Below are 27,010 nucleotides of genomic sequence, written 5' to 3'. Positions count from 1 at the left end.
CATTTTTCCCATCATCTTACCCACTGCCCTGTTACTGGATTACAACAACAGTTTTTTAATAAACTAGCTGGAAAAAGATGGGTCGCTTGATAGTAGGCAAAATATTTCAAGAGGGGGTAGGGTGAGAGACTAGAAGGAAGTCTCCTAAACCCTTCTGTGTTCTACAGATTAAAATTTTTTCAGAATCTGATGAGTAATCAATCACTTTCCAGAAATATGCCACTTGAAAATAAACCAGCATTTTAATCACTACATCCCCAGAGCAAGAAAAAGAAAAAAGTGACTATTTTCATCCACAAGACTAAGACAACTCCCAGTGAACAGGTGGTCTCACTCAGTGACGATACAAAAATTGCCGTATTTCTGCTCCTCTGAAAGTGTCTAGAAACACCCTGAGAAAGGGCACCAGAGCCACCAGCTAATGTCAGCCCAACACTGAAGGAACACATTGTACATACTGATCACCTACTTATTACCATGTACTGCATAATTTACAAATGATGGCAATAACACCTTATGAAGAAACAGATTATTACCCAATGTACAGTGAAGCACTGTAAATTATATTACCTTACCATAGCTGCATCAAAGATTTGTTTAGTAGGCAGCTTTTGATGCTATGTAAAAACCACATGATATTCTCTCTCGCACATTGCCTTTCTCACACGTTTCATTAGTTTCAAATCAAATTAATGCTATTTTTGACTACTGTGACTCTGTCACTTTGCTCAAGAGGGACATAACTTTAGAAATGCTTGCACACAGATAAATCCAGGTTACCTGATGCTGGGCTGGACATGGAGGCTACAGCTGGTTTTCGTTTCCTCTTGATGTCCCTTGAACACGGTGGTCCCAGGTGTACATTTGCTTGCCTATAGAGAAATTAAAATAAATTAAACTTTGCTCCAGTATCACCTTCCTGTAAGACTCTGGCCAATCACCCTCCAACTCCTACCTTCCCATCAGCTTCTTAACTAGTAGGCAGCACAAATCAAAAGCTTCTCAGGGAAGTTTTGTGCACATTCTTTATTAATATACCATTATGCTCCCATTTCTTTTAAGAGCTCACGCACATAACTGCCCAGAAGAATAACTATTTCTTAGCCTTTAAAGGATCTGATTTTGTATTAACTTTAAAATAACTCTTCGCATAAGTAAAGAAGTGATCAAGCAGTGATACGACACATCCTACCATTACTTCTATAACCCATAACAAATGTCTGCAAGATTGCTCTTTACAGATGTTGTGTGGTATTTGCTCCCTTACTCAGAAATTATTTTGCAACCTATTTAGTACTGTACAGTCATCTTAGGATGTACCTATATTCCAAATGTCCATGCATATTGCTTCCACTACAGTAGTAAGTACATAAAGATAGGATTGCAAAATTGTCTCATGCATTTGCAAAACTATGATTTCCTTATCAAAGTGCTGTGAAAACAGCTAAATTGGTCTTACGGTAATACAGCCTTGCTGCACCTGTAAACTGGCTGAAAGGTATAATCTGTCCCAGTCATATCAACTGCTAAGTCTGAAGCTTACTGATGACTACTTCAGTTTAACCATTTGCCAATTAAGAAACTTGCACTATTGGAACTGACTTGAACCGAGCACTCCTCCAAGTTCTAGACGTAGGAAGAAGAGAAGTTTAATTCAGAAAACACAGTCTTGGCAGCAGACCACAGAAACTTCTCAAATACAATGCATAATGAATACAAATGCATAATTTCACAATGACATTGGGTACAAATCCCTGCTTTGTCTGAGATAACAGTTTCTTTGGCAAATTCCTTGGTCAGTCTCTGCATCAGACCTGATGTGCCAAATGCAGAACTACAGTGTAAGTAAAATCCATTAAAGATTGTGAGGTGCTTACATGGTGTAGATTTGAACTATATAAATTTTGATGATTAAGTGATGAAAAGCTTCTGTGTCTTTAAAGCTTGTTATTTTGATTAAAAAAAGAATCCTGAAAGTTTAACAAACACATTTAGCAAGTACTGAAATCTTTTACAGATAACAAAAGGAAAAGTTCATGGCTTCCTATTTCCGTGCCAAAATCTACTTCAAAACAAACAAAAAAAGCGCAGCATATTTCTAATATATGCAATTTCAGACAGTGAATTTATGCAAAATCAAAGTGTGGTGTTGTAGCTATGCAGAACAGTGTAGGGAGCACAAAAAATACCCTATACCAGTCAAAACTATAAATTGTATGAATGCTGCTGGGTCTACCTACTCACCAGTAACCAACACACAACCACAAAATAAGAAAGAAATATCTACCATTCTGCCTTCTCAACTGAATTTCAAAAGTTCTAGAAGTCTACAAGATCTGCCATCGAAATCTGACATTAAGAAATAGCTTCAAAATTTTTTAAATTGTGCTAAGTTTCACTGACAGCCAATTTTTCAAATCTGGGCATGCATATTAACATAACCAGATACAGAAGTCTCCTCAAAACATGAACTAAAGGCTTTCAAAAAGACCAGCACACCTATCGACTGCATATTCAAATCATGTGTTTGTACGCGTGACTAACCTCTAAGTGACTTTCATATGCTAAAAACTGCTTTTGTACATGATTATGACAGTGGCTATACAGTATTTTAGCACAGTTCTGCCGTGTATTCTCAAACATCTAGGCACACGTAGCCCAAGGAAAAGATAGTCTCAATCAAGTGGAACTTCAGTTTTTTATTTTGCATCAGTGACACAGTATTAGATTACTAACTAGATGACTACATAATTAAATACAACAATCCAGCTCATTTTATCACGTAATAAGGTTCCCTTTTTAATTTTATGAAATGAACACCAACATTAGCCAGATGATCCTTGGTGGAGGATCACTACAGACTAGGAAAATATATGCGCTACCATTTCCAAGAGACTTTATGCAATTTTTCCCAGTTCACACATGTTACAGCTAGATTTTGAGTAAAAGCTCCTGGCTCTCAGGTCCATGCTCAAACCACATCTACCCTCACCTCACAGTTACACAGGGGGTAAAAGAAGCAGAAAAATGAAAACAGAATATGAGAATCTCAGAATCCCTTCCTGTAGTGAAAGTAAAGGCAAATCATACTCCAGCTGGAGACTAATAGCAAGGATGCTGCATCTAGCAGTCCTGCCTCTAACACACAAAGGCTCAGAGGTCACAAATTGTCTCTATAACGTATATTTCATTTTGGTTTATCCCTTATTGATCACCCACACTTCAGTTAGTAAATCAGGAACCTATTGATTACTCATTGGCTCTGACTGACCTGGTGGTAAAAGTGTCAGTTTCAAGTGGCTGGTGCACTTTAGAGGCACCATAAATCTGCATACAGGGACTCTCCAGGTGGTAGCTACCTTGGGAGAGAGAGGAGCAGACGAACACACACAGGGACGATAGCCCACATTAAGACATGGACAGAAAGGGTGTCATGAGGTATAATTTATGAAATATGCATTTTTTGGTAGATACTGCACTTTTCAATCTAAATTTCTTGTCACTAGCTCACATATCAGTAAGAGTTGATCGTAAGAAAAAAACGAAGTCACAGTGCTCAGTCACAGTTGGATCTGCTAGGTGACCAGAGACTAATGTGAAAACTTAGTTTACAGTCTAGAGAGGACTGAAATTCTAACCTGGGAAGAGAAAAAGCAGAACATACCCAGAGAGACAAAGCAGGATCCAATGTGCAGCAACACCAATGGCTGCAATATATCCAGCTCACACTGCAGCCTCTCATTGCCAGGAGTTAGTGAATGAAAAATTGCATATGTATAGAAAAAAAAGTTTTATATGAAAAAAAGTCTACAGTGTCTTCCTGACAGTGATTTTTTTTTTTTTTTAAATCACAAGCTAAAGGAATTATGCAGGAAATATGGATTTGTCTCTTGTTCTTAACATAGTACTTAAGGTACCTAAATCTGCATACAGGTCACACTGGAGAAAAAGCAGGCTTTGCTATGCAGAAAGTTGAGATTCATTGCTGTCTCTAATGTGTCACAAGTAATGCTTTCTTTCTTTTTTTTTCCACATATTTACATATTTTTTTTTTTAATGACCTGTTATTGCATACACTGTACTTCTATCTCACTCCTACAGCTCGAGGCAACCATGTGCTGGGCTGTAGGGTCACAGGAGCTTTCCACTATTTTACATCTACCACAAGGTTTGAACAGAAAATGAGGATTGGCAGCACACTCTGTGGGAGACAATACAGAGCACAAGCAGACACCAGCCCACAGAGAACCTTGCTGAACAGCATCAGGTCCCTGTAACTTTCACTACCTGTGAATAGCAGTCTAGATTGTAAAGTCCACTCTCTCAAAATTGGCGGTAAAAAACACCATAATCTCACAATGGAGATCTCTGAGAAGACCCTGCAGAGCTAACTGTGACAGTCTGTGGCCTTCCTGGAGGCAGGAGACACATTGCACACTTGGGAGCGTATGCCTCTTGCTATCATCTCACGCCATCCAGCTTCGCTGCTGACAATCTTTATTCTAAACCTATTCTTGCAAGAAGCAAAGCACTTGGATTATGTGGTGAGAGGCAGCCATTAATCTACTGTCTTACAAACAACATATGCTATTATCCTCATGTTAAAGTAGATGTTCAACAGACACAGCCTTCTAACAAGGATACTGCTACTAAAACTCCACATAACCCAGCTGTTGCTGTCGTGATGCTATATTCCCAGCAAACACAGGCCAAATAAAAGGCTCTCTCTCCAAGCCCTGTGGTGTTACCTGAGGCTTTTGATGGTGGCTTCACAAAATTGACAGTAAAAGCAGAGTTCTTCCTCCTCTTTGACTATAGACCCAGCTGGACACCAAAGTCTGGTCTGCCAATAACAGGTGTAAATCAATACAAGCTGCTCATCCAGTCTCCACACAAAGCTTCCATGTATGCAAGCGGTTTGGTTCTTGCTATCACATCACACTGCAGATATTTCCTGTGCATAGCAGAGTCTCCTCTGCCCTGCAGAGCCTCATGGAAGAGCTACTAGAGCACATTTTCAGATTCCAAAATCACTAACACATCAGCTCACTTCTAAAATCATCCAAATCTCATAGGTCTTCATGCAGCAGCAGTCCGTTCCCCAAGTAACCATTCTAATGATGTAGAAATTCCATTCCTAAAAGTCTGAGGCAAATGCAAGTGAACACATTTTCTTCTAGTTTTCCAGGTAAGCATTCTAAGCAGAGACAATGTGATCCCATATATTGCACTCTCCATTTTCATACTGAATCGCATGATACCTGTGCCAGCAAGAGTCCTAATATTTGCCAGACTTGCCAAGTACACAGATTTGATAATGACAACATGCTTTATAGGCAAAGAAAGCAATAGCAAGTGAACGAAATTCTGAAGCCAAGGAGAATTTAGTTTTCACTCTAGAGAATTAGGATTCACCAAAATGGGAGCATTAGGCCTCAGACAACTGCATGTGACACTGGGTTGGATAGCTGCTGTTAATTGCATGCCTGTCAGAAGAATTCAGTTATACCCCCAACTGCAATATTCGCCAGGCTTTAGCAACGGAAGACATGAAAGTGCTCCAGCTAAATTGAAAAAGAGTTTAAAAAAACTAGGGATAAAGATGCCTAAAGCAGTTGACAGTGGACATTTTCACATACAGACAATTGCAGGAAGATGAAGATGTGCGGATAGGTTGCGCGGAATGAGCTGGATACTGTCCTGGTCCAGTGGGACAGCATGAAATTGTGAACATCCGTTCACTCCTTCAGCTGCCTCAGGAAAGGCTTGACACTGCAGACAATCCCTATACTTCAACATGCTTGGGAATAGGCAGAAACGTCAGGATCTCTGCACGGATACAGAAGAGAAAGAACAAGATTTACTTTGACAAGCATATTTCCTGAGCTGGAACCAGAATTAGAGACACTCAAGCCTTTTCACTCTACTAGCACCACTAATCCAGGGTATGGAGCAACTGGTAGTTTACTAGGAAATGATCACTCACTCCTTTAGATCTTTATCCTATTCCAGGCAAGACGAGAGTCTTGCTTGTAAACCCAATTAAACTCTAGGTTTATGGTTAATATTAACTGAGAGTATGTGCAAAGAGCTTTTCTTTGATTCATCTGTACTATTCAGAGGTGTCTCTAACATAATTCTTCAAATCTCCACTTGCAACAACTACTTGCCGTCAGAGGCCCACTTTTCCTATGACCTCCAGTGTGAACATTTAATTGAGTTTTTCACCCATAGCCCTATTTTCAAGGCTATGGAAATAATAAATGGCATTAGGGACAATGTATCTTCTACCTTACTCTCATTCTACCTGCTATACAAACTCATATTGAAGGGAACATTGGCTCTAGGCTCTTCTGAAGCTCTTACTCTGCCTCAAGGGAATAACATTCCACCAACCAACAACCTATAACATCTTCCCACTGATAAAGCCATCAAATAACCAAAATCTAATAAGATAATCTGCTTGAACCTGTATAAAATTCCTCTTAAGTAGGAGTTCAAGAAGAAAAATCTGTTCAGACCACTCCTTTCTTCCAGAAAGCAAATGGGCAGAGGGGAAAGAGGGGAAGGATCACTTCAGCTGTCCACGCGAGTCTCTGCTTGCTTGCTTTTAACAGCCTGCATCGTGAAGCCGAAACCTTAACAGACAAGACATGATTAGCAAACGCTTTGTGCTCTTAAAGGAGAGTAATTATAGGCATGTGAAAAAAGGAAGAGATCCCTGAGGTCCTCTTCCTTGCATGCCTCCCGAGAGGCAGCAGAGCCATTAAAAATTCCATGATGAAGAGGAAAAACAGCCTGGGAACAGCCAGGAGGCAATACAGCAAATTAATACACCAGCTGTCCCTTGGGAGGACTGCAAGAAAGCAGGAAACTCTCCTCGCTTCACAAAGTAAAATTATACCACTAATGATAACAGTCACCACACACACAAAACTGCCTCTAATGATGGGTGTGAAATTCCCAGTGCTGTGCATACACTTTGAATGAAATCTCTTCTCATCACAGACATAAAGCAAGAAAGGTAATCTTGGTAGTGTACAATTTATACAGCCTTTCAAATAAGACTTCCCAAGGAGCCCTCCAAATAGAAACTCCTCCTTGACACTGAAAAGCCTCTCCTGAACACCCCCAACTATGCTCAGTATTCTAGCCTTCAGCTCTGCTTTAACAAAGCACTGAGGTAACAGTCTTCCAGAAGAACTACACTTCCAGATGGACTGCACCAAAATCCATCATTGAGATAAAAAATTTCCATGGGAGACAGAAGAGTCCACCTGGTAACCAGTCCATTGGACACACTCATGATAGCAGAAACTAAGCAGAGAGATGTAATTTTGTATGGTATGGTGGGCATCAAGTTGAAGAAACTGGATGTCCACAACATCAAGACAGTTTCTTCTCTAATACATTTCATACCATTCTCAGGGGATTTGCTCCCCCCTCAACCCCTTCCCTTCTGACAAATTTCCATGTAGAGTTTCTCCAGAATGAGACGCAAGCTGTTAGGAGCTTACTAAAGCACAAACTACTGGAATTTACTTCATCCACGGCAAAAGAGGAAGATATTAACTGGGGCAATGGCTGAACAGCACTTACAGAGATCATCTGAACCTCCTGTAAGAAAATCGACTACCAACAGGCTTGGCTCTTCAAGCACATAAAGAACAACTATTGTCAAGAAAACATTTCTGTGAAGGAACAATTTCCTTCTGTGCCCTTAGCAGCATCTTTACATAAAGCAAGCACCTTGCACCAAAGAGTTCAAGCCTTGCCACATACATGGGGCTATATAACACATTAACTCTTTCCATACTTCTTTCTCCTGTAAGGATTCTTGAGCACATTTCACGCTAAAATAGGAATTACTTTCTCAAACTACAGGCACTTAAAAGCAGTCACCTCTGGGATGCGGCAACTTTTCTGCCAACATTCAGTAACAATTCATCAGGGATTACGTTTGCCAGGACACCTGTCACCCATTCACTAGAGGAAGGAACCCAGCATATATTCATTAGTTAACTAGACTACATATTCAGCAAAAGCAAGCAAACATGATCCCTCCAGGTTTACAAATCCCTCACCATAACCAGCAGCTTTGGAAAGGGCCTTCACGGATTATCACAAAGGTAGAGACTGCCCTGTTTGAGTTTGTTAGCAGGATTTTTCTAGCTCTCTTTTCCAGAAGACAAACTTCTGTAAAGCACTAAGTAAAACATTCGGGGCACAAGAAAGGTTATCTTAGCTGTAAATGGAGAGACCAATCAATCTTCTTGCTTCACGGGTACAAAACATTCCCAGAGTGGGGCAAAAGCACAGAAAGGAACCAACGTGCTGATGCAGAACCTTCTGAATTCTTTTTATTCTCATCCAGTCGAATGTTTAAGAGCTGATTTCTTCCTCCCTCCCCCTTTCCAGCTTTAACATGCTGGCTACAGCAGCATGAGCTCATGGTGCGACATCACAAAATTCCCCGCAGAAGTCAGTGGGAGGAGAGGATGTGCTGGGTGGGTGCCAAGTTTTCATTCAGACACATACAATCTCACTACATTTTTCATGCTCTATTTGCTAATTAACAAGGGAAAGCAAGCCATGAAGCTGAAAGTCCAGACGTTTCTTCCAGATTTGGTCCTTCATACAAGCATGTAAGCAGAACTGTGTCCCAGGCAAGGCTTTGTCTCCTTGCATTGAAAAAGAGCTCAAGGGCACCTTACCTTTGGATAGTCACCTGCAGCACGAGAACAGGAGTCACCTCCAAGGCCAATACTTGAATTTAATTTAGGATTAGTCAGCAGAAGGTGCGTGAATAGCATATTAACCCCAGCTATGCAGACTCAAATATATCTCAGTGTTTGGTCAGATCAGATCTAAATTTCAGCTATAGCAACAGAGAGAGATATCAAGTCATTAGAGGTCACCTCAGGTGAGTTCTGAATCTGCTCAGAGGGTCTATTTTAGGCACCCAGGATACCAAAATGCTTTAGCATGTCACCCACATAAGCTTGTCAGCACTTTCCCTCTAATTTTGTTCCAAATTTAACAGTGGGCAACAACACTATGCCCATTTGCACCTATACAACAGACTTGCAGCAACTCACTGCACAATCCAGAACAGAATACATTTATTTCTAAAAGCACAGTATGTTCTGCCTGTCATACACTATTTCATATACTCTAAGTGTGTAGTGTATTGAGACTCTCAAATAACCTGCATCTGTATGTTCCATGGTAAGTTTGAACACAGGCCTCCTAGGGAAAAGTATGTTAACTTCCAGGTCCATGAGTGCTGTTCAGATGACATAGTACTACTGAAGATAACCACAGGAGGGAAGTGAGACAACCCCAACAGAGCAGAGCAAAGGAGTTACCTGGCAGTGCAGTGTGCTGGTGAGCATCTTCGGTGGGAAGCATCAGCAAGCACATCCAGAGAGTACAGAGGAGATAATGGATTGAACTGGAAAGTCAAGAGATTTTATTTAAGCAAAGTGTTAAAAGAAATAGTCTCCAGATACAGCTGCTCAGATCTATTCCCTATATTTGTTCATACAGTATAAGGAGACCTTTCTGACACATCAAGAGGTGAGACTAGGTGAGAACTGACTCTCACTTCAGACAAAAAGCTAGCATGGGGTGCAACAACAAATCTCAACCATCTTCTCACAACAGCCAGCCTTATAAGCACGCTCCTATTTCAGCTCGCATTATTAAAAATGCTGGTGGACTAAGAGCATGCTCAAAGAGCTCTACTGCTCCATGCCATGAGCAAAAAGTCTGCCTCCCTTTTAGGAAGCCTGTGGTCTACATTCACACTGCAGAGAGAAAGGTCACTGAGACGAACAGTGCAAGCACAGAGCAGTATTTCCTACGGTTGTACGTATCACTGACACAGACCTCTGGAAGACTCAGATCCACGACGTTCAGTTCACAGTCAGCTCCCAATTCATTCCACAGCAAGTGAGCTGCTCCTCCCACTCCCAACCCATCTCACAAGCTTTCTTTGCACACCGCTTAAAACAAATTTCTGAAACTGGTCAAGCTAATGTTGGATCCTTTGTTAGACACACACTAGACAAATCCTGAAGGCATCAAACCTGTGCAAGACAGCTTGTTGTGGAAGATGCAACTCTTAAGATTTTTTTTTTTTAAAGGTCAGGACAGAAATGGAATAATCTAGTCAATCAATGCATGAAGCAAACTTCGCTCAATATGCAAATAGAAGGTTTAGACTGGTAGTTTCTCTGGGGTACCTGCATTACACTTCCATTCAGCATTTCCTCTTTATTTATAATTCACACCACAAGCAGGAAATTCATTTCCATCTGCTCTGCAAAGTGCTACACCAATCTCCAGAACACTTTTCTTGTATTACTAGGATTACTGATGCATTTTTAAATAAGGACAAATGAATAATCCACAACCGCAGCAGCACTCGTCATAACAGCTATCTGCAACTCTCGAACTCAGTACTAGGCCTTTGCCTTCAACCTTTCTGAGAAAGAAGAGGCACTATGCACCACAAAGCTGTTGTTATCAGGGAGCTCCTCCTTAAGTTGGACAGCTAGTTTACTGACAGTGAAGTAATACTGCAGCTGCACAGCAGGGGAGAATCACCAGTAACCCTCTGTAGCCGATTCAAGTTCATTTAAGAAAAACAAAAGTAATTTATTTTGGTCATTTTAAAGCTTATGTAGTTATTATTCTTCTCTTTAGCAACATAAAAGTGGTATGTGACATGTTCTCATTAACAGAAAAGACACAATTGCACAAAGGCCTGAAAATGATTTCTTGCCATATATATATTTTCAGTTACCTGAAGGGTAAAGCAGATTTCATTCCTACTGCTCCCCATCCAAAAACCAACTTGCAAAGGAACAGAACAGAGTGTGCATGGCTCGGAACACTGTTACAACACGACTGCTCAAATGGAAGATCATTTTTGCTTTCTGCTATCAAGAACACAAGCTCCTATATTGTAAGTAAAAAAGCCTCCTAGGACTGAAGCTATGAAAGACTTACTGGTGAATATAAAAGTGCATACACAAAAGCTTCAGTTACAAGAATGCCCATTTCTCTTGCTTATCACCTCTTACATTTTCCTGTTACGGCTGCTATTTAACTACAATCAGCTCACCGGTTTTTTCCCTTCTCTGTTGATGATACTATCAGGTAAAAGCCTGAGTCAAGCAAGGCAAAACAAAGCATTTAAAGAGAGAAAAACATTCCAATTCTTCTGGAATTTTGAGAGTCCAAAGCTCTTCCTGCCAAGAGGCATTTTCCCTCCCACTCACTGTCAGAGAGGAAGACCTACACTAACCTGAAACAGGGAGATAAACAAAGGGGTTCCTGAGCTATTTAGTTTAAATAGACAATATAATGCCTGACACGAGTTGTGTTCAAAGCCCAGCAGACATCAGCTACCAAAATCAGAAGGGAAAGGGCTGCCTTACCTCATGGGCACAGGCCACAGTGTGTGGGAAATCAGAAGCTGGCACTTTGTTCTTTCTAGAGAGAAGGAAACCAAGAAAATAAAAAAAGTAGAGCAGAGTCAGCTTACCTGGTTGCGATCTCTCTTCCCCATGGATGGTAACCAAAAACTGGAAGGAGGCAGAGTTGGCAGGACAGGTGGGAGCAATGCCAAGGAAGGAATGAACATGGGGGAAAAAAAAGGAGGGTTGGGAGTAAGGAGACAAGGGAGAGGGAAGAACAAAGATGGAGGGAGAAGGAGAAAGATTAAATATCAGCAGGAATCATACTAAAAAAACAAATTTCAGACCCAGGGAAGAAAACTGGCTACCAACATCTGGTGAAGGCTAGACCCACTGCACTACAGGCAAGATGAGCCACCCTTACCTATCCATTGCCCAACAAGAACAGCATTAGAGGGATGCCAAAGGATAGACACCATGACTATTTCTGGTGCTGACCACAATTTAAATTAAACCTGGAACAGGTTACCCAGGGAGGTTGTGGAGTCTCCTTCTCTGGAGATATTCAAGACCCGCCTGGACAAGGTCCTCTACAGCCTGCTGTAGGTGACCCTGCTTCGGTAGGGGAGTTGGACTAGATGACCCACAGAGGTCCCTTCCAACCCCAAACATTCTGTGATTCTGTGATTTAATACACTAATTGGGGAAGGACACAGAACACTACAGAAAGAAAAAGCAATTTAGTGGCTGCCTTGTCAGCATCATTTCTGCAGCCTGGGTATGTGCCCATAGCATGACTTCACACAGAAGCTTTTTTAAAAAGTAACATATAGGGATCAGTCTTCTCATACTGTGCAGAAGGTCGCTGTTATTGCAATGGCACATTATAAGGGAACAGGAAAGAAAAAGATGACTGTAAGCAAAAGGGCATTTAAGCAATGTCCACACACTGGGGCAGTCTTGTAAACAAAGGGGAAGTCAGCAACTGCAAATAAGAAAATGGAGAAGCCATCAGTAGAGGACTGTCTCCCATTCCACAAGTCACTGCATGCTTAAGTTACCACCCAGCTCTTCACTCCCTTCAGTCCCAGGAGGGAACAAGACCCTATAGTTCTTCCTCCTCTCCCAAAGTTCTACACAACAGCTGTTAAGGGCCTTACTCTTTCTGGCGTGGATCACTAACAATATGACCTAGCCTCTCGGTGCCCAGAGTGCTCATGGAGGTCTCCTGAAACACAAAGACAGGTGAAAGGTTGCAAACTCTCACACAGTAAGCAGACATAATAGTTTGCTGCTGCCAGTAAGCACATATCTTGCTTCCTTGGGCCACATGTTTTCCTTCCCAGCCCACTCTCAGCTAAACATATTTGCCCTCTCCTTTTAAAGCCTCAACTGAGATGATTTAACTAATTAGAATGGCAGAAATCATTCTGTTTTCTTTCTGGGGCTATTTTAGTGCCAATATTTGCTTGTACAGGGGTGCACCACACACTGGACCAGTACAAAGTATGCAGCACAAGGATGTAGTTACAACACGGGAAATGGCTGAGAAGTGCTTATTTCCAGGTTACTGAGGTCAGCTGGGGCAGAAACAGGCTGAAAGGCAGGACATCACACTGTCCCACTAACAACGGGGATTCACCAAGCACAGGTGAATGAAACAAGGAGTATGCATGAAGCTTTTGCCCTTTCTGAAAGCAGCAATTCAGCACCAGGGCCTCTATTAGCTAAAGAAAAAGTAGATCCTAGGAGAAAGCACTTGCTCTGGAAGCACGTTTCTCCCTGTGAGACACAGCCCTGCGTATGTGCTTGATGCTGGGATCCACGTACACAAACAGCCTGATGCACCAGCTGTTGATATCTGCATAGCAGCTACCCCCAAGGAAGAAATACACTTTGCAGTGAGGGTTTGAAGATGAGGGTAAACGGCTTTCACAGGTAAAATTCTGCATAGTTTATGACAGGTACATAGGCAAAGCACACTCAAAGTGGGGGGGGGGGGCAGTTGTAGCAGCAGGGGTGAAAGATGGGCTATTTGTTACAGCAGGAAAATTATTAACTTAAAGTACCGTAATGTTTAAATTTACGGTTTATTACTGTGTAAATTACAAGCCGTACTTTTGGTAATTAGCAGCTCGCTGGCGGGGAGCTCTGAATGAAACTCATTATTTATGATTAGAATTTAGAGAGAGATGGGGAAGGGGGAACAGTGACCTCCGCTGCAAATGACAAAGATCCCTTTAAGGTGATGAAGATGAATTAAACAAGTAAATATTATCCCTCTCATTCGGATCATTAGAGGTGCTGACGATAGCCCCAGCCACTTGCAGGTGGCCTGAGGAACCCTGCCCAAAGCCAGTCTCTTGCCAGCTGAAGATTCATATTTTAAACACTGGTTACAACTAAGCAAGGTGAGTCAAAGAAAGAAGGGGAAAACAAGGATCTTTCAAGTGTGACCGAACAGCAGGAAGAAGTCACACTCCTCTAGACTCCAAGCCCCTTTAACGCACCTTGCTAACAGACTCTAAAGCCAGTCAGGTCAGAACATATGCCAGTATTTTCAAAAGCACAGAGCACATCCCAATAAAAGTAAAGCCAAACACGCCCAGCACCTTCCTTCTCAGAAATATCTTTTATGACAGACAACAGCACTCAACACTCCAAGATTCAAATCCAGCCAGGTGCATCCCTCCCTCCTTTAGACAGCCATCTGCAAAGTATTGCTTATTCCTTTAGAAACAGAACAAATATTTTGTCTGTTGTTTGCTCTACATATAATAAACCTAGTCAACAGCTTTGGGCAACTTGATCTGCATTACTGCATACACCCTTTTACTCTTCTGTCTCCCCACTAAAAATGCAACTGCTAAAACCACCTTCCTTTGCTGTCATTTATATCAGTCTGCTTCCCTATCTAAAAATTTGGCCTTCCTTCACCTTCGAGTCACCCCTCTGCCCTTGCAGTCTTAGATTATGAGCATGCACAAGTCTCATGCTATCATAATTTTCTCCCACATTCTGTCTAAATCTTCATATTTATGCTCACTGTCATTCATCTTCAGACCTCCTTTCATATTGCTTTTAGCACTCATCGACTGTCTTCGCCACTCCAAACCTGCCTTAAAATCCACTTAGTCACTCCAGTAACTTCTGACAGTCAAAGCAGTTAAACAAATCGAACAATACATGAACCAAAAAAAACCTACAGGGCACCCTTCTGCAGAAAACAATTCACATGGTATCTTAGAATAGTACTTCAGGGCTGGCCAGCATGGGAAATACAAAATTGTTATCTTGCAAAAGGGAATACCTTGCCAACAAGCCTCCTCCGACCTTTTCGGAGACAACGGGCAGCAGCTCCTGGAAGGCGATTCAGGCGAGCATGAAATCCTGAAAACCAAACCCAGAAAAACTGAGCAACGAATACAGAAAATTCTTCCTAACAAAACCACCAGAAAAAATCAGTGGTCAAGTCGGATCCTCTGTCTCTTATTTCTCAATCTGCAAGAGGCAGATATGCCAATTTATTCATAAATCATATAAACTCCCTATTTAAAACAAAGAAGACTCAAGAATGTGGGCAGCTGGTATGAGTACTTTAGTATCCTCTCCCGTAGTGCAACTATTTTTAATTGGGTCATTACAAAATAACATCACTAATATCAGTTTAAATTGCAGGACCTATGAACTGAATCTACTCTTGCCATCAGATCAAAAGCTCTCAAACACCTGGCCTTCCTTATGGACCTCACCTCTCTGAGCTGGCCGCGAGGGCAAGAGGAACGTGGAATCCGAAAGCTTGTCCAGGCCTGAGTCAATCCGCTCCACTTCAGACCGGTGGTCAGCTCCCCACTTGGGAAGAAGGTTGGGGACAGTGAATCCTGGAACACATTCTCCTTCATAAAACCAATCACTTTGCTCATCATCTCCTAAAGAAATAGAATGGAATTAGCCACAAGTAACATCAATGTACCCTGTGACAGTCCCACAAAATACTACAGGTAGGCATTTCTGGATGTGAATCAGATGAAGTCTCATTAGGAATTCCTTCCTGAAGAGCCTTGTATTTGTATTCTGTTTCAACGATCTGCAGTAACTATGGGGCCTCAATAAATGCTTTAAACTATCCAACTCATCAGTCTACAGAATTTCCCTAAAGAATAAAGCCCTCTTTATAGACCTGCCTAAGGCAGCTTTCGCACTCTGTTGCGACTGCATCTCATCAACCTTAGTTCCATGTTGTGTGGTATCTTATGCACAACTCTTTCTCTGAAGTAATTACTGTGACAGAGGTAGAGGCCAATCATTCGGCAGACATTATAGGCTGTCACAGGAGAGGCTTCACAAGAGGAGACCAGGCTCACAGAGTAAGCAAAAGAACATACCCACTGATGAGAAAGATCCCTAGTCTCCCAACATTGCAGCTAAGAGGAAAACACACAACTATTAGAAATGGTCACTCTGAGTGTTAAGTACTAACCACTCTGTGAGTCTGCCTCAATCAAAATTTCTTAGAATCCGTCAGAACTACAAACACTCTGCAAAACTAGAGTAGCAGCAGCACCAGTCATGACCAAAGTCTCCATAAAGCAGGGTCACAGCAACTAATGCAGTTGTAGTCTAAAAATGAACTGCATCAGACGCCATTCATGGTAAATCTGCCTGGCCAGAAATCCCCTGAGAGCAACAGCATGTAAGCAGCATAAGAAAAAAAGCAGGCAAATGGCAAAGAACCTGACACACCTTAGCTTTTCAGCAGCTCAGCTAACAGAGTGTCAGTCCTGTGTAATTGCAAGGTACTTCACCTTGCCCTAGAAAACTAACACACCTGACTTAGGGAAAACTCTCATTTGACTACTATTAAGTCTCAGCTCAAGCATCCCCACTTACTCTCCTTTCCTCATCAAGTTACATTATCCTTGACAGAAGTCCATTATGCCTACCCACATATCTTGCCAGATTAAAAAAAAAAAAAAAAGAAAAAACCTCATACTAGTAAGAATGCTGCAATCTTGCGCTTAACAGAAGAAGCAATACCCAAAACCATCTCCAATTAGCAACAGGTAGGATAGCCAGAACACTTAATATCGAAGCTCTAACACTGCTTTTTACTTCTATAATATGTCAGTTGACCCAGCACGCTTGTGACAAATATATTCTAAAAATGTAAGTATCCCTACCCACTTTATAGTAAATTAAAACTAAGTACATTTGGATAATTCTCGTAAGTGATCGTAATTTGTGCAAAAATATTCCTACAGTTCTGGATCTATGAGCATAGTATGCTGTCATATCTCGAATCACTACTTTCACAAAACAAACTTTAACAATCAGGATCAGATGCTAATACTGCAGGAACTTTCACCATGAGAGATCCCAATGCATGTAACAAAAAAACCTTGCAATCAAATTATAAACTAGGACCATTCGCTGCTGACAGAAGTGCACTGGTAGCTGGAATTGTAAAGACAACCTATTTAATTAGTAACAGCACAAACATTACGTGACATAACCGCAAAAGAAGAGGGGAAAAACCTACATTCAGTTTAAGTACACTGCTACCTGAAGTTTCCCATTATTCAGTTTGGAACTGTACTAGAAAATTATTTCTAGGACGACGATCTGTGACAAAAAAAAAAATGTTTTGTGCTCTCTCCATCTCACTGAAGTGGAGAACTGTTGTTTATTACTTACTTTATGACTTCAAATTGACTAAAAAAAGGAAAGGGAGAGGTTCCTTATTTAACCCGAAAGTGCAACAACATCTTTTAACCCTTCTTAATGTAACTGTAAGCTAAAACATCTTGGCCAGAAAGCTATTACAGTATAAAGTCTTTGAAAAGACAGAGGCCTGATGACTAGGATGTTAAATCTCTTCTAGCACCTAGACAGGGAAGGCTGTAATTGGATTTTATTAATTTATTTAAGTAGTATATCACACATGCACTTGTATACTGGGTATTCTACTTCTAGTAGCAGCCAAAAGTTAATGTCTAAAACAGCATATAAAACCAGGGCAAGTGTATAGACAGGCGTGTATATATATACACACACTTATCCAGTCTACATAAATCTTGCCTCGGGTGATGAAGCAAAAATTCAACACTTCAGTCACCACCCTGCTTCATCATCTGATATGCAAGGGCTCACTAATTTCAGATCCCCCAGAACAGTCACTGGTAAGAAAGAGAGGACAAAAGATTTTACTTTTCTGTTGCTTTTGAAGAATAGGAGGCTGGAAACAGTTATTTTCCAGCACAGGTCAAAGCTGATACTTGAAATCCGTACTTTCAGGAAAAGTCCTATAGACACCTAAGCTCAAAACTTATCGGCCCTACAGCCTAACATAGCATCAGAAAACACATAAGCATATTTGCTCTCATCGTGTTGCCTCACACACAGATACCTGGGTGAGTAACAAGCTAGTGGAAGCAGCATCTCCTACCGAGTTACTGATACTACTTCCTCTAGCAGTCATATATTCCCAGAAGAGATCTCATCCAAATCTTAGCTTGTGAAATGTGACAGAATCAGAGTGCACACCAGCAGAGGCTGAGCAGAATTACAGGTCTCTAGGGTCACATCCACCTGCTCCAAATATAGTAGTCCCGAGTGCCTATGTGCCTACTACAACCTCTTTCACACTTACTTCTGCCACATCCCCAGTAAACTGGACACCGTGCTGTCACTGATAAATAAAACCAGATTACACTCCATACTCAAACCTTCTAAGCAACCATTTCTAGAACAGACACTGAAAATACTTGGCTCAACTAATGCACACACGAGCAAGGGAGTAATGTGTATTTAAAGAAATAAAACCTATCACATATTACTGTTGTCTTCTTAGCACAGACCATTAGGTGACTTGTCAGTATTAACTGATTTTTTTCTCACATGGTCTCTTTCTGTCCATAGAGAAAACAACTAACAGATTAAGGTACTAATGGTACATAGACCTATAGAAACAAATCATAAGCTCTGCTCCTTCATTATGGAGAGCTCTAAAACTCCTCATGTATGTCTGTACCTTTCCACAATAATAGCTTCTTATATTTCAAATATTATGGATCTGATAAACAAAGTATTTCAGCAGAAAGAGTGTACTGTTACTAAAATCACACCTCTGTGGCCCTCAGCTCATTCCCTAACTACTAGCCCCTTCCAACCATTGGCCTTTCTCCCATACTTCCCTCTCTATCTCTCTTCAAACATAGATCTTTCTTTGTATTTGTAAAAAAAAGCAAGAGAAATTCCCCAGCAACACACCAGGAAAATCACAGGACAGTTGTTACCTTGGCGGCCCTCATCATTGGTAAACAGGCCAGTATCACTGCTGCTGCATACACTGCTGGTTTCACTGCAACAAAAACAAACAAAAAACTCCACTGTTATAACTGCAGCAAATACAAAACAAAAAACACTTTATTACATTTTACTACTTCTCTGAGCCCAAAATGCTTTACATATCTCACAGAAATTGCATTTCAGACACATGGCTGGCTCTAGCATGAGACATAATTGCTTTGTGTCAAAACCTAGCAATGCTGCATCACTTGAAACAGAGTAGAATCCTGTATCTAGTCTAGTTCTAAGTTACCAAAATGTAATCCAATGGCATTTGCCTCGGGTGCTAGAGTTAATAACCTAACCATGACACTGTCTGGAATACTCACTAGGAAATTTAGTGCAGTTAAAAACTCTATCCTTGGGTCACTTAACAACTACTGAAAACCCTCTGAAGTTTTCTACTTCAGATTCCTTTTTCTCAAAAACGTTATACAGGTACATAAACTCCCCTTCAACCTACAGCAACTTTCATTTTATCTGGAGGGAAGAGCAGCTGGTACACTAACAAGTCTTCAGCTAAATACCTTAGCATAGCGTGACTTGCTGCTGCTGAATGCAACCCTGTTACAGCACACTTTGCATTTGCTGGAGCAGTTACCAGAAACTTGATTCTTAATTTCCAAAGAATTAAAGTAGAAGTTAATGTGTAGAAAGTCGTTAATTGACTGTAAAGCTGGATGAATATTTGTAACAGAAGTATATGCTCAGGTCAGCCCGAAGCATCTGATGACTTTAATGCTGGTATTAAATCAATCCTTGGACACCTCGGGCAGTAATTCCACTAATTTAGCTGAGAGATATCAGAACAAGCAGAAACTACTTACTGCCCACCCCTTTAGCACTAAGGCCTTAGATGCGAACATTGGGTGTAACTCAGCACTAGAACCAATCTCTGATCAGGGCGTGCTGTTAGGAAGCATCTCTGGGTCCCTCTTTTCCAGGGAAATTGGATTATATTAGACACCTGTATCAACTAGATACCCCTTGACTCAAAAGGCTGAAGGATGAGGGATCACAAGATGTGTCACCCCAAAGAACTGCAGGCACATAATAAACCCCCATTTTACGACCATATCATTGCTCTTAGAAAATGTGCTCTAAAGTTTAGCCAAACGAACTCATCATGTTGGGTATTTACAAACTCTGCATCTTCATCATTGTATAAAGGTCATTTAAATTTAAAGGATGAACAGTCTGTACATAATTCCCATGTTTCAATATGTAAGCTAATACCAAATTCCAAATCAATACATTACAAAGTTTGGCCATTCATTCACCCTCCCACAAACACACCATAGCAACGAAGGCCAAGGACTGAGAACCACGAGTCATTCGTTTCCTAGCTCTCCTACCAACTCACTGTATGACCCTGGGAAAATCTCTTAGCGTGTCTGCATTCCCTTTTGAAAGCCTGGATTAATAGTCCTCAAAAGAAGCAGATGCGAGGACTGAGTGACTCCTTCATAAGGGTTTTAGCATCCTCAGAGTAAAGGTGCCTGAGAAACAAAAAAGCATTAAGTCAAGACTCCAGATCATATTAACAGTACTTAAAGCATCCTGTTGTACTTGCGAGGTCTTTAGTTCCTTATAGATATACATTACTGCCAGTGCTTTACTGGAATGAACTTTCACAGATCTCACCCTCTTCACCAGCCTTTTACACTTCAGGGCTGAACACAAACTAGACTCCTACACAAGCCTTTCTGCACGTCCAGTAAGTACTGATTAATGACCTCCACTTGCAAAGGAGGCTACTTACCTTAACCATGAAATAATGAACGCTATTGATCCGACAAGCTACTGCTATAGAGTGTTATTGATCACCCAATCCTTGGCTAAAATGGTCCTCATTTAGCAATTTCACTGTTGCAAACACCTGGAGCAAAGCATGCTTATAATTAAATAGTTTGGGGGAGTTAAAGTGAGAGGTGATGGACAGAGATCTCAGGTTTCCTCCATTTATTCTTTCGCCTGAGCTATTGTTTGTGTCAGGAGGGATATTGATTTTCTATAAAAATAAGAAAACAAGAGGCACCAAGGGGCTGCAGAAGGTCAGGCTGGGCTGGAGAAGGAGGGGAAGCTGAACACTCTGTCTTTGTCACTTGCCTTCCAGGAGGGGGATTTTTTCTTTATGGAGAGACTGGCCTCCAATTCATCAGCTTAGCCAGGCTCTTGACTGCCACTGCAGGCTGTCATCAAAACACCTCCCTTCCAAAGAGTAAAGTGACTGTACTGCAAACTCAGGATGAGCACGGGTTACACTCCCAGGCCAGAACACTGTACTGGTTTCGGCTGGGATAGAGTTAAATTTTCCTCACAGTGGGTCTATGGTGCTATGTTTTGGGTTTGTTACCAAAACAGTGTTGATAACACACTGATGTTTTAGTCATTGCTGAACGGTACTTAAATAGTGCCAAGGCCACCTCTGCTTCTCACACTGCCCTGCCAGTGAGGAGGCTGGGGGTACACAAGAAGTTAGGAGGGGACACAGCCGGGACAGCTGACCCCAACTGACCAAAGGGATATTCCATACCGTATGATGTCGTACTCAGCAACAAAAGCTGGGGGAAAGGAGTAAGGGGGGACATCGGGAGTTATGGCATTTGTCTTCCCAAGTAACTGTTACACATGACGGAGCCCTGCTTTCCTGGAAACGGCTAAACATCTGCCTGCTAGTGGGAAGCAGTGAATTAATTCCTTACTTTGCTTTGCTTGTGCTCACAACTTTTGCTTTACCTATTAAACTGACTTTATCTCAACCCACAAGTTTTCTCACTTCTACTCTTCGGATTCTCTCCCTCATCCCACTGTGAGGGAATGAGCAGGCAGCTGTGTGGGGCTGAGCTGCCTGTCGGGGTTAAACCTCAAAAAATACCTCATCAGCATCAAGCCAGTGAAGTCACACAGCACTGGGAGGTCGGTACAATCCCCAGCTTGAAAAAGTCACATTAAGAGTTATGGCACTTGAGAGTAGATTAGACAAACTGTACATCTCTCACTAGTAAGCACATCATTCAAAGTGATTTTTCAGACAACTCTTCTACTATAGCTTGCTCCACCCTCAAGCCAAATTCAGACCATTCTGGGAGTACCCAGCTCAGACCACCAAGAGAAATATATTGAGTGCTGAAGTTCTAATTTGCCTTTGCTTTATTATGGCTGCAGGGAATTTCAAAGCATTAAGGGACAGAAGGGCATGTTACTTTTAACGGTCTCAGCAGTTAATTGCTACCCTTGTACAAATATACAAACAGCTACTTAAACTAAGACCACTTGCTTCCTCTGTTGTTTCCACAATCATTTATATATTAGGCTTTGAGCCATGTCATTACCCAGTTTAGAACCATCATTGTTTCCTCATTGCCTTCCTGCACATCCTGCCTTCTCTCAGTTTGTGTTCATCTCTTTCCATGTTCAGCAAACAATTTCATTTCATGCACACTTTGAACCACAATATGGCAGAACATCTTCCTCCAGGAACAGACTGGGTGCAGTCCCACAAGCAAACTATCTCCTCATTAACGATCCATATTCAAAGCTTTCTCAGTGAGTGGGAGTTTATCTACCGTATACAGTAGGTTTTTGATCTGACTTAGGATAAGGAGCCTTCTAGAAAGCAGAAATCACGCTGGACATTTTAGCATTTACAGAGATTCACTCCTACGTAACAAACAAAAGCAAGTGTCAGTGGAGAGGAGGAAAAAGAAGGTGAAAAACACCCAGCTCTGAATATACAACTTAGTTTGCCTAAAAACACTTAGTTTTGTGACACTCCCCGCTGCTACATGAGTAAACAGTGGTGGAATCAACTCAGTATCAAAATGTTTCGTAAATCACGAGATCACCACAGACTGCTTCTGAGTCCCACAAGCTGTACCAGTCACCTGCCCTCCCATCAGCTTGTGATAACAACCATACGATTCGCTCTCCTAAGCGCCCGATCTTCTTCTCCCTTCTTCAGGATATGCCCTTGTAATACACCTGTACAAAGCAGTTCTCTTATGATACCAGAAAAAACAGCTAGAGTGCGAGTGAGGCAAGCACAGCCCGCTTCACCCTGCTGCTAGCAGCAAAGTGCTATATTTAGAGCAACAGAGACCAAAGCACGATCCTTCACTGCCATGAGGGCTACTCTGCAGTGAAGCAGGTTGTATGTATTTCTCTCTCCAGCTTTGGCCCTCCCTAGTGAGTCACAGCACAGATCATATACGTGGTGTTGGAGAGGTCAAATATTCCAACCCGTGGCTTTCCAAAGAGAATCTCAAGGATTTGGCAGCAGATGGTAAATGTCATTTGACGCAGACACTTGCACAGTAATTAGCTTGAGAGCAAGGGACAACTGAGACAGAACAAAGCGATCTCCCAGCATGGTCCTCAAGTAACAGTCCAGACAAAGCTATTTATTTACTCTTTCAAAGGCTGGCACAAATAAAGGCTGGATGCAAGCCTGCTAGTTTGACATGACAGAACTGACTCTGACTGGTGGGGAAAAAACCTCAAGGAACACTGTCCATCACTGCCACATCAAGTAAGGGTATCTCTCAGTCCATCACCACTGACACGCAACATTCAGGGGCTACTAAGCACGTTCCCTTTCCTGGACTACCAGCAAATAGCTCTGAAAACACAAAAGTGCTTTCACCAACTAGCAGCAAAAAGGCATCCACTGGTCTCGTGAAAAGGCACGCTTTGCAGCCACGTTTTAAGCAAACAATAGTCAATTTTTAAGGAAAAAATTACCACTTTTTTGCTGCTTCCACCCTGTAACTGTTACATACAAACCACACTAATTCAGTAAAAATGCAGTAGTGGTCCCCTGGATCAGGACAGCGAGGACATATTATAAACTATGCTTTTCACAGTGTCCCAGAGAACACCACTGAGAACTTGGCACTTCCAGCTGCTATCCACAAAGCCCTCAACAACCAACTGCCACCAGTCCATTCTGACACACTGCAGGAGCTAGACAGCCAGAACACTTAAATGAACCTTAACATATGAACAATTAGACTGGATCAAACAATTACACTTTCCAAATCCGCTGTCCTCTGTCTGATAGTGCCTATTACAGTGGATGCTTGAGGAAAGAATATGGGAACATGACAAATACAGACCATTTCCTCTGGATATTTCTCCAGTCAGCAGTTTAAGGACTTCCTGAGCCGGATCTTCCATCTGGGCTGTAATGGTTAACAGACCCTGATAAATCTATGCTCTACATCACCCTTTTGGACACGTTTAGATTTTTGACCTCCAGAATATCCCACAGCAGCACTCCAAACCTCAAGTTTTATGAAAAATTTTTGTTTGTTTGTTTTAAATGTTTCCTCATTGTCTCCTGCTTCTTACACAATGATAATTTCCAAATAAACAACCCTATTCACTTTCTGCATGCCATTCATTAAGAAATCTCCTCCATTTGATTCTCAGCAGTTGTTTCTTTTCTAACCTGAAAAATCTCTTTGTACAGAAGTTTTCTAGCCCCAAACCTTCTACGGAGAGAATAAAAGTCACACCCAAGGAGAAAACTTCCCAAGGGTGACATACAAACAAATTCAGACCACGACATTTACACTTCTCGTTTTCATCTCCTGCATGAGATTCTGCCACAAATTCATCAAAGTTCTCCAAAACTGGACACAAAGACATGTCAGACTCCACTGTTTGCACAGGCTTGTCCTGCAAGTATTAATTCAGTTTCCCCCAACTTCCTTATCGTCTCGCTACATTTTCTCCACAGCTAGCCTTTCAGGACCTTCTTCCAGATCCAGAGCAAAGATGCAGAACTGCAAACATAGTATTTTCATGGAGGTTCACGCAGTACCTGCACAGAGGGCTAGCAGTCACAATGGGAGATCTGATCTGTTCTCTATTATTACTCATGGGAAATATTGAAAACAAGAAACTGAGATCAGTTCGTATCAATCATGAAACACAAGTGCCAACAGTGGATTTACTGGATTTACTCTCCAAACCCCAGGCCACAAGCATGCCACTTTGTAGCTGCAGGGCCACAGACATTTCAGAGGGCTGCTTGTGTTAACAGGAGCCAGAAACAGATCAGCTTGCCAACTTTTCAAGGAAGTGTTTCAGGTCATCAGTACAGCATTGACAGGAAAGACTTGGAAAAACTTCTACAGTTCAGTAGTAGCTGAGATATTTCTCATCTTCAAAAAGAGAACAGCACTGAATAATTTTGATAAGAACTTCTAAAAGCAAGGCACAGGATTTACAAGCAGCTGCAAGCAAGGCGGCCATCTGACTGGCATGAGGAAGAAACCGAGATCTCACCATTCCGACATGTTTTCATCTGAGCCCTGTTTCTGTTCACCAGCTTCACACTCCACCCGCTCTTTCCTTCCCCCTTTGCTGAGGAAGGGCCTGTTCTCTCCTGATTCACAAAGGCCATGACTGGATGATGTCCAAGGGGCGTTTTCTTTCCAGCGTGAAAGACGCTGTTTCTTGGCTGACTTGAACCTGAAGCCCCTCTCGTAATTCCACTCTGACACCCTGAGCTTCTGCTGGAGACTGGCAGCCACCTCTGATGTCACACGTTTGACTTTCCGTCGGCGCCTGAGAGGTCGACAGGGTGCGTTCTCTGTAAAGGAGTCTGACTCATGCCATGAGTGCTGCTTGCTCCTCAGGGTGGCACTGAGAGCTGGGTGTCGTTTGACCACTGCCATGTCATCAGAGTCACTGAAATTGGCTGTCAGCACCTCACGGCAATCCTTGACAGCTTCGTCCAAGCTTGACTCCGAGGCCTCGCTGTAGCAGCAGCCATGCTCTGCCTGATGCGTGAAGTCTGAGCGTCGTTTACGACCCCGTCTCTTGCGAAGCTGACGCCGCTGCTGCCGTGGGCTTAGGGCCATCTCTTCCCATAGCTCATCCAGCTTGTTTTGTTCTGAAGTCTGCTCTAAGGCTGAGGCCAAGTCATGCACTAGTTCATCCATTGGCAATGCCTACTAAAAATGACAACAAACAATTAGCATCAGACGCCAATGCAGCTACCAACATATCACCAGACTACAGTATGCTATAGCCTTGGCAATATTAACCAAGTTACACACTTACTTTCAAGTTGCCTGGGAGAACCAATGCAGAACAACTGTCGCTTCTTGGGCTAATGATCACTCCTTCCTTTAGGGTTAAATCCCCCTTCTAACCATGGTAGGAGAGATCTCACTACTGCAGCAGTTGGGTCAAGTGCTCGGTGTCTGAAAAAGCCTTGAAGTTACATCTTTTGCGCTGAAGCAACGTGCTCTATTACACTTCTTAAGAGTACGACAACCTGCAACTAGTTTGCTACCTGATGTCGGTAAGCCACAGAGAAGGGTTAGACTGCTCGGCAAACAGATCGCGTGTTCCGAAAAGTAGACAGGCAGTAAAGCTGAGAGTAAAACAGACAGTAAAACAGGTAGTCTGCAAGCCAGCATCACTTCAACAGCAAAACAAGGTGCACGGGACCCTATGCTCCTTTGAACAGGGTGTACAAGACCGAGCCCCAACTCCTACTGCCAAAAAATCCCACCCCTTCCACCTCAGAGCTGTCAGCGAGCCAACAACCAAGCCCTGGGCAAACCCCTCACCTCGCAACAACCTCCCCTCTCCTCACCCGTGCCCTGCGGAGGTGGGATTCCTCTCCCCACCTCCGACCGGGCTCAGCAACACCCGCACCCCGACCGCGCTGAGCCACCTGCCGCCGCAGGCCGCCCTCCCTCACTCCGAGCGCCCTCAGCGACCCGACCGCACCGCCTCCCTCCTCCTCCTCCGAGAAGCCGGGCGTTTCCGCCTCACGACTCCCGGCCCCACCAGGGGAAGCCCTGCCCTCACCGCCCCCCCTTCCTTCCTTCCTTCCTTCCTTCCTTCCTTCCTTCCTTCCCTCCCTCCCGGACCCGTCAGGCCTCACCCCGACCCCGCTCACCGTCCAGCGCCCCGCTCCACCAGCCCCTCCTCCACAACGCTTCCGGCCTTCCCGGGCTACTTCCTCCCCCCCGCCCCGCCTGAGGGGCGGGGCTGGGCGGGCGGGGGGCGGGGGGTGAGGCTCACGGCCGGGGGCCCCCCCCCCGCCCCGCCCCGCCCCTCAGGCCGGGCCGCGGGGATGTGAGCGTCGGGGTGCCGCTGTTGGAGCTGTTTACAGATCGTTTCCCTGCTAACGGGGCGGCCCTTGCCATACGCTTACCCTGTAGTTGCTTGGTTATTTTTTTTTTGCAATAGGCGACCCGTAAACTCGGTGC

At 42.8% G+C, this 27,010-nt stretch overlaps 1 protein-coding gene across 7 annotated transcripts in view; it reads right to left on the bottom strand.

Annotated features, from left to right (window-relative positions):
* The window catches only part of GPATCH2L (G-patch domain containing 2 like), a 42,418-nt gene extending 15,639 nt beyond the window's left edge, over nt 1-26,779 (bottom strand). The window contains exons 1-11 of one of the 7 annotated variants that reach the window (XM_075425658.1): nt 26,698-26,727; nt 26,083-26,163; nt 25,848-25,990; nt 25,068-25,738; nt 18,722-18,786; nt 15,179-15,355; nt 14,737-14,816; nt 12,587-12,654; nt 11,555-11,594; nt 9,369-9,454; nt 781-872 (exon numbers count right to left, since the gene is read on the bottom strand). In XM_075425658.1, the coding sequence (XP_075281773.1) occupies nt 781-872; nt 9,369-9,454; nt 11,555-11,594; nt 12,587-12,654; nt 14,737-14,816; nt 15,179-15,355; nt 18,722-18,786; nt 25,068-25,726 (1,267 nt within the window). In that variant the 5' untranslated portion in view covers nt 25,727-25,738; nt 25,848-25,990; nt 26,083-26,163; nt 26,698-26,727. Of the gene's footprint in view, nt 1-780; nt 873-9,368; nt 9,455-11,554; nt 11,595-12,466; nt 12,655-14,736; nt 14,817-15,178; nt 15,356-18,721; nt 18,787-25,067; nt 25,739-25,847; nt 26,164-26,697 lie in introns of those variants that run through there. The other 6 variants (XM_075425659.1, XM_075425657.1, XM_075425660.1 and 3 more) reach the window with 6 other exon arrangements.
* Nucleotides 26,780-27,010: the final 231 nt, after the last annotated feature.

This window comes from Opisthocomus hoazin, chromosome 7 (assembly GCF_030867145.1).
Source record: "Opisthocomus hoazin isolate bOpiHoa1 chromosome 7, bOpiHoa1.hap1, whole genome shotgun sequence".
Taxonomy (NCBI): Eukaryota; Metazoa; Chordata; class Aves; order Opisthocomiformes; family Opisthocomidae; genus Opisthocomus; species Opisthocomus hoazin.
Note: the sequence above shows the minus strand (reverse complement) of the source record. Positions and strands in the feature narration are given on the sequence as shown.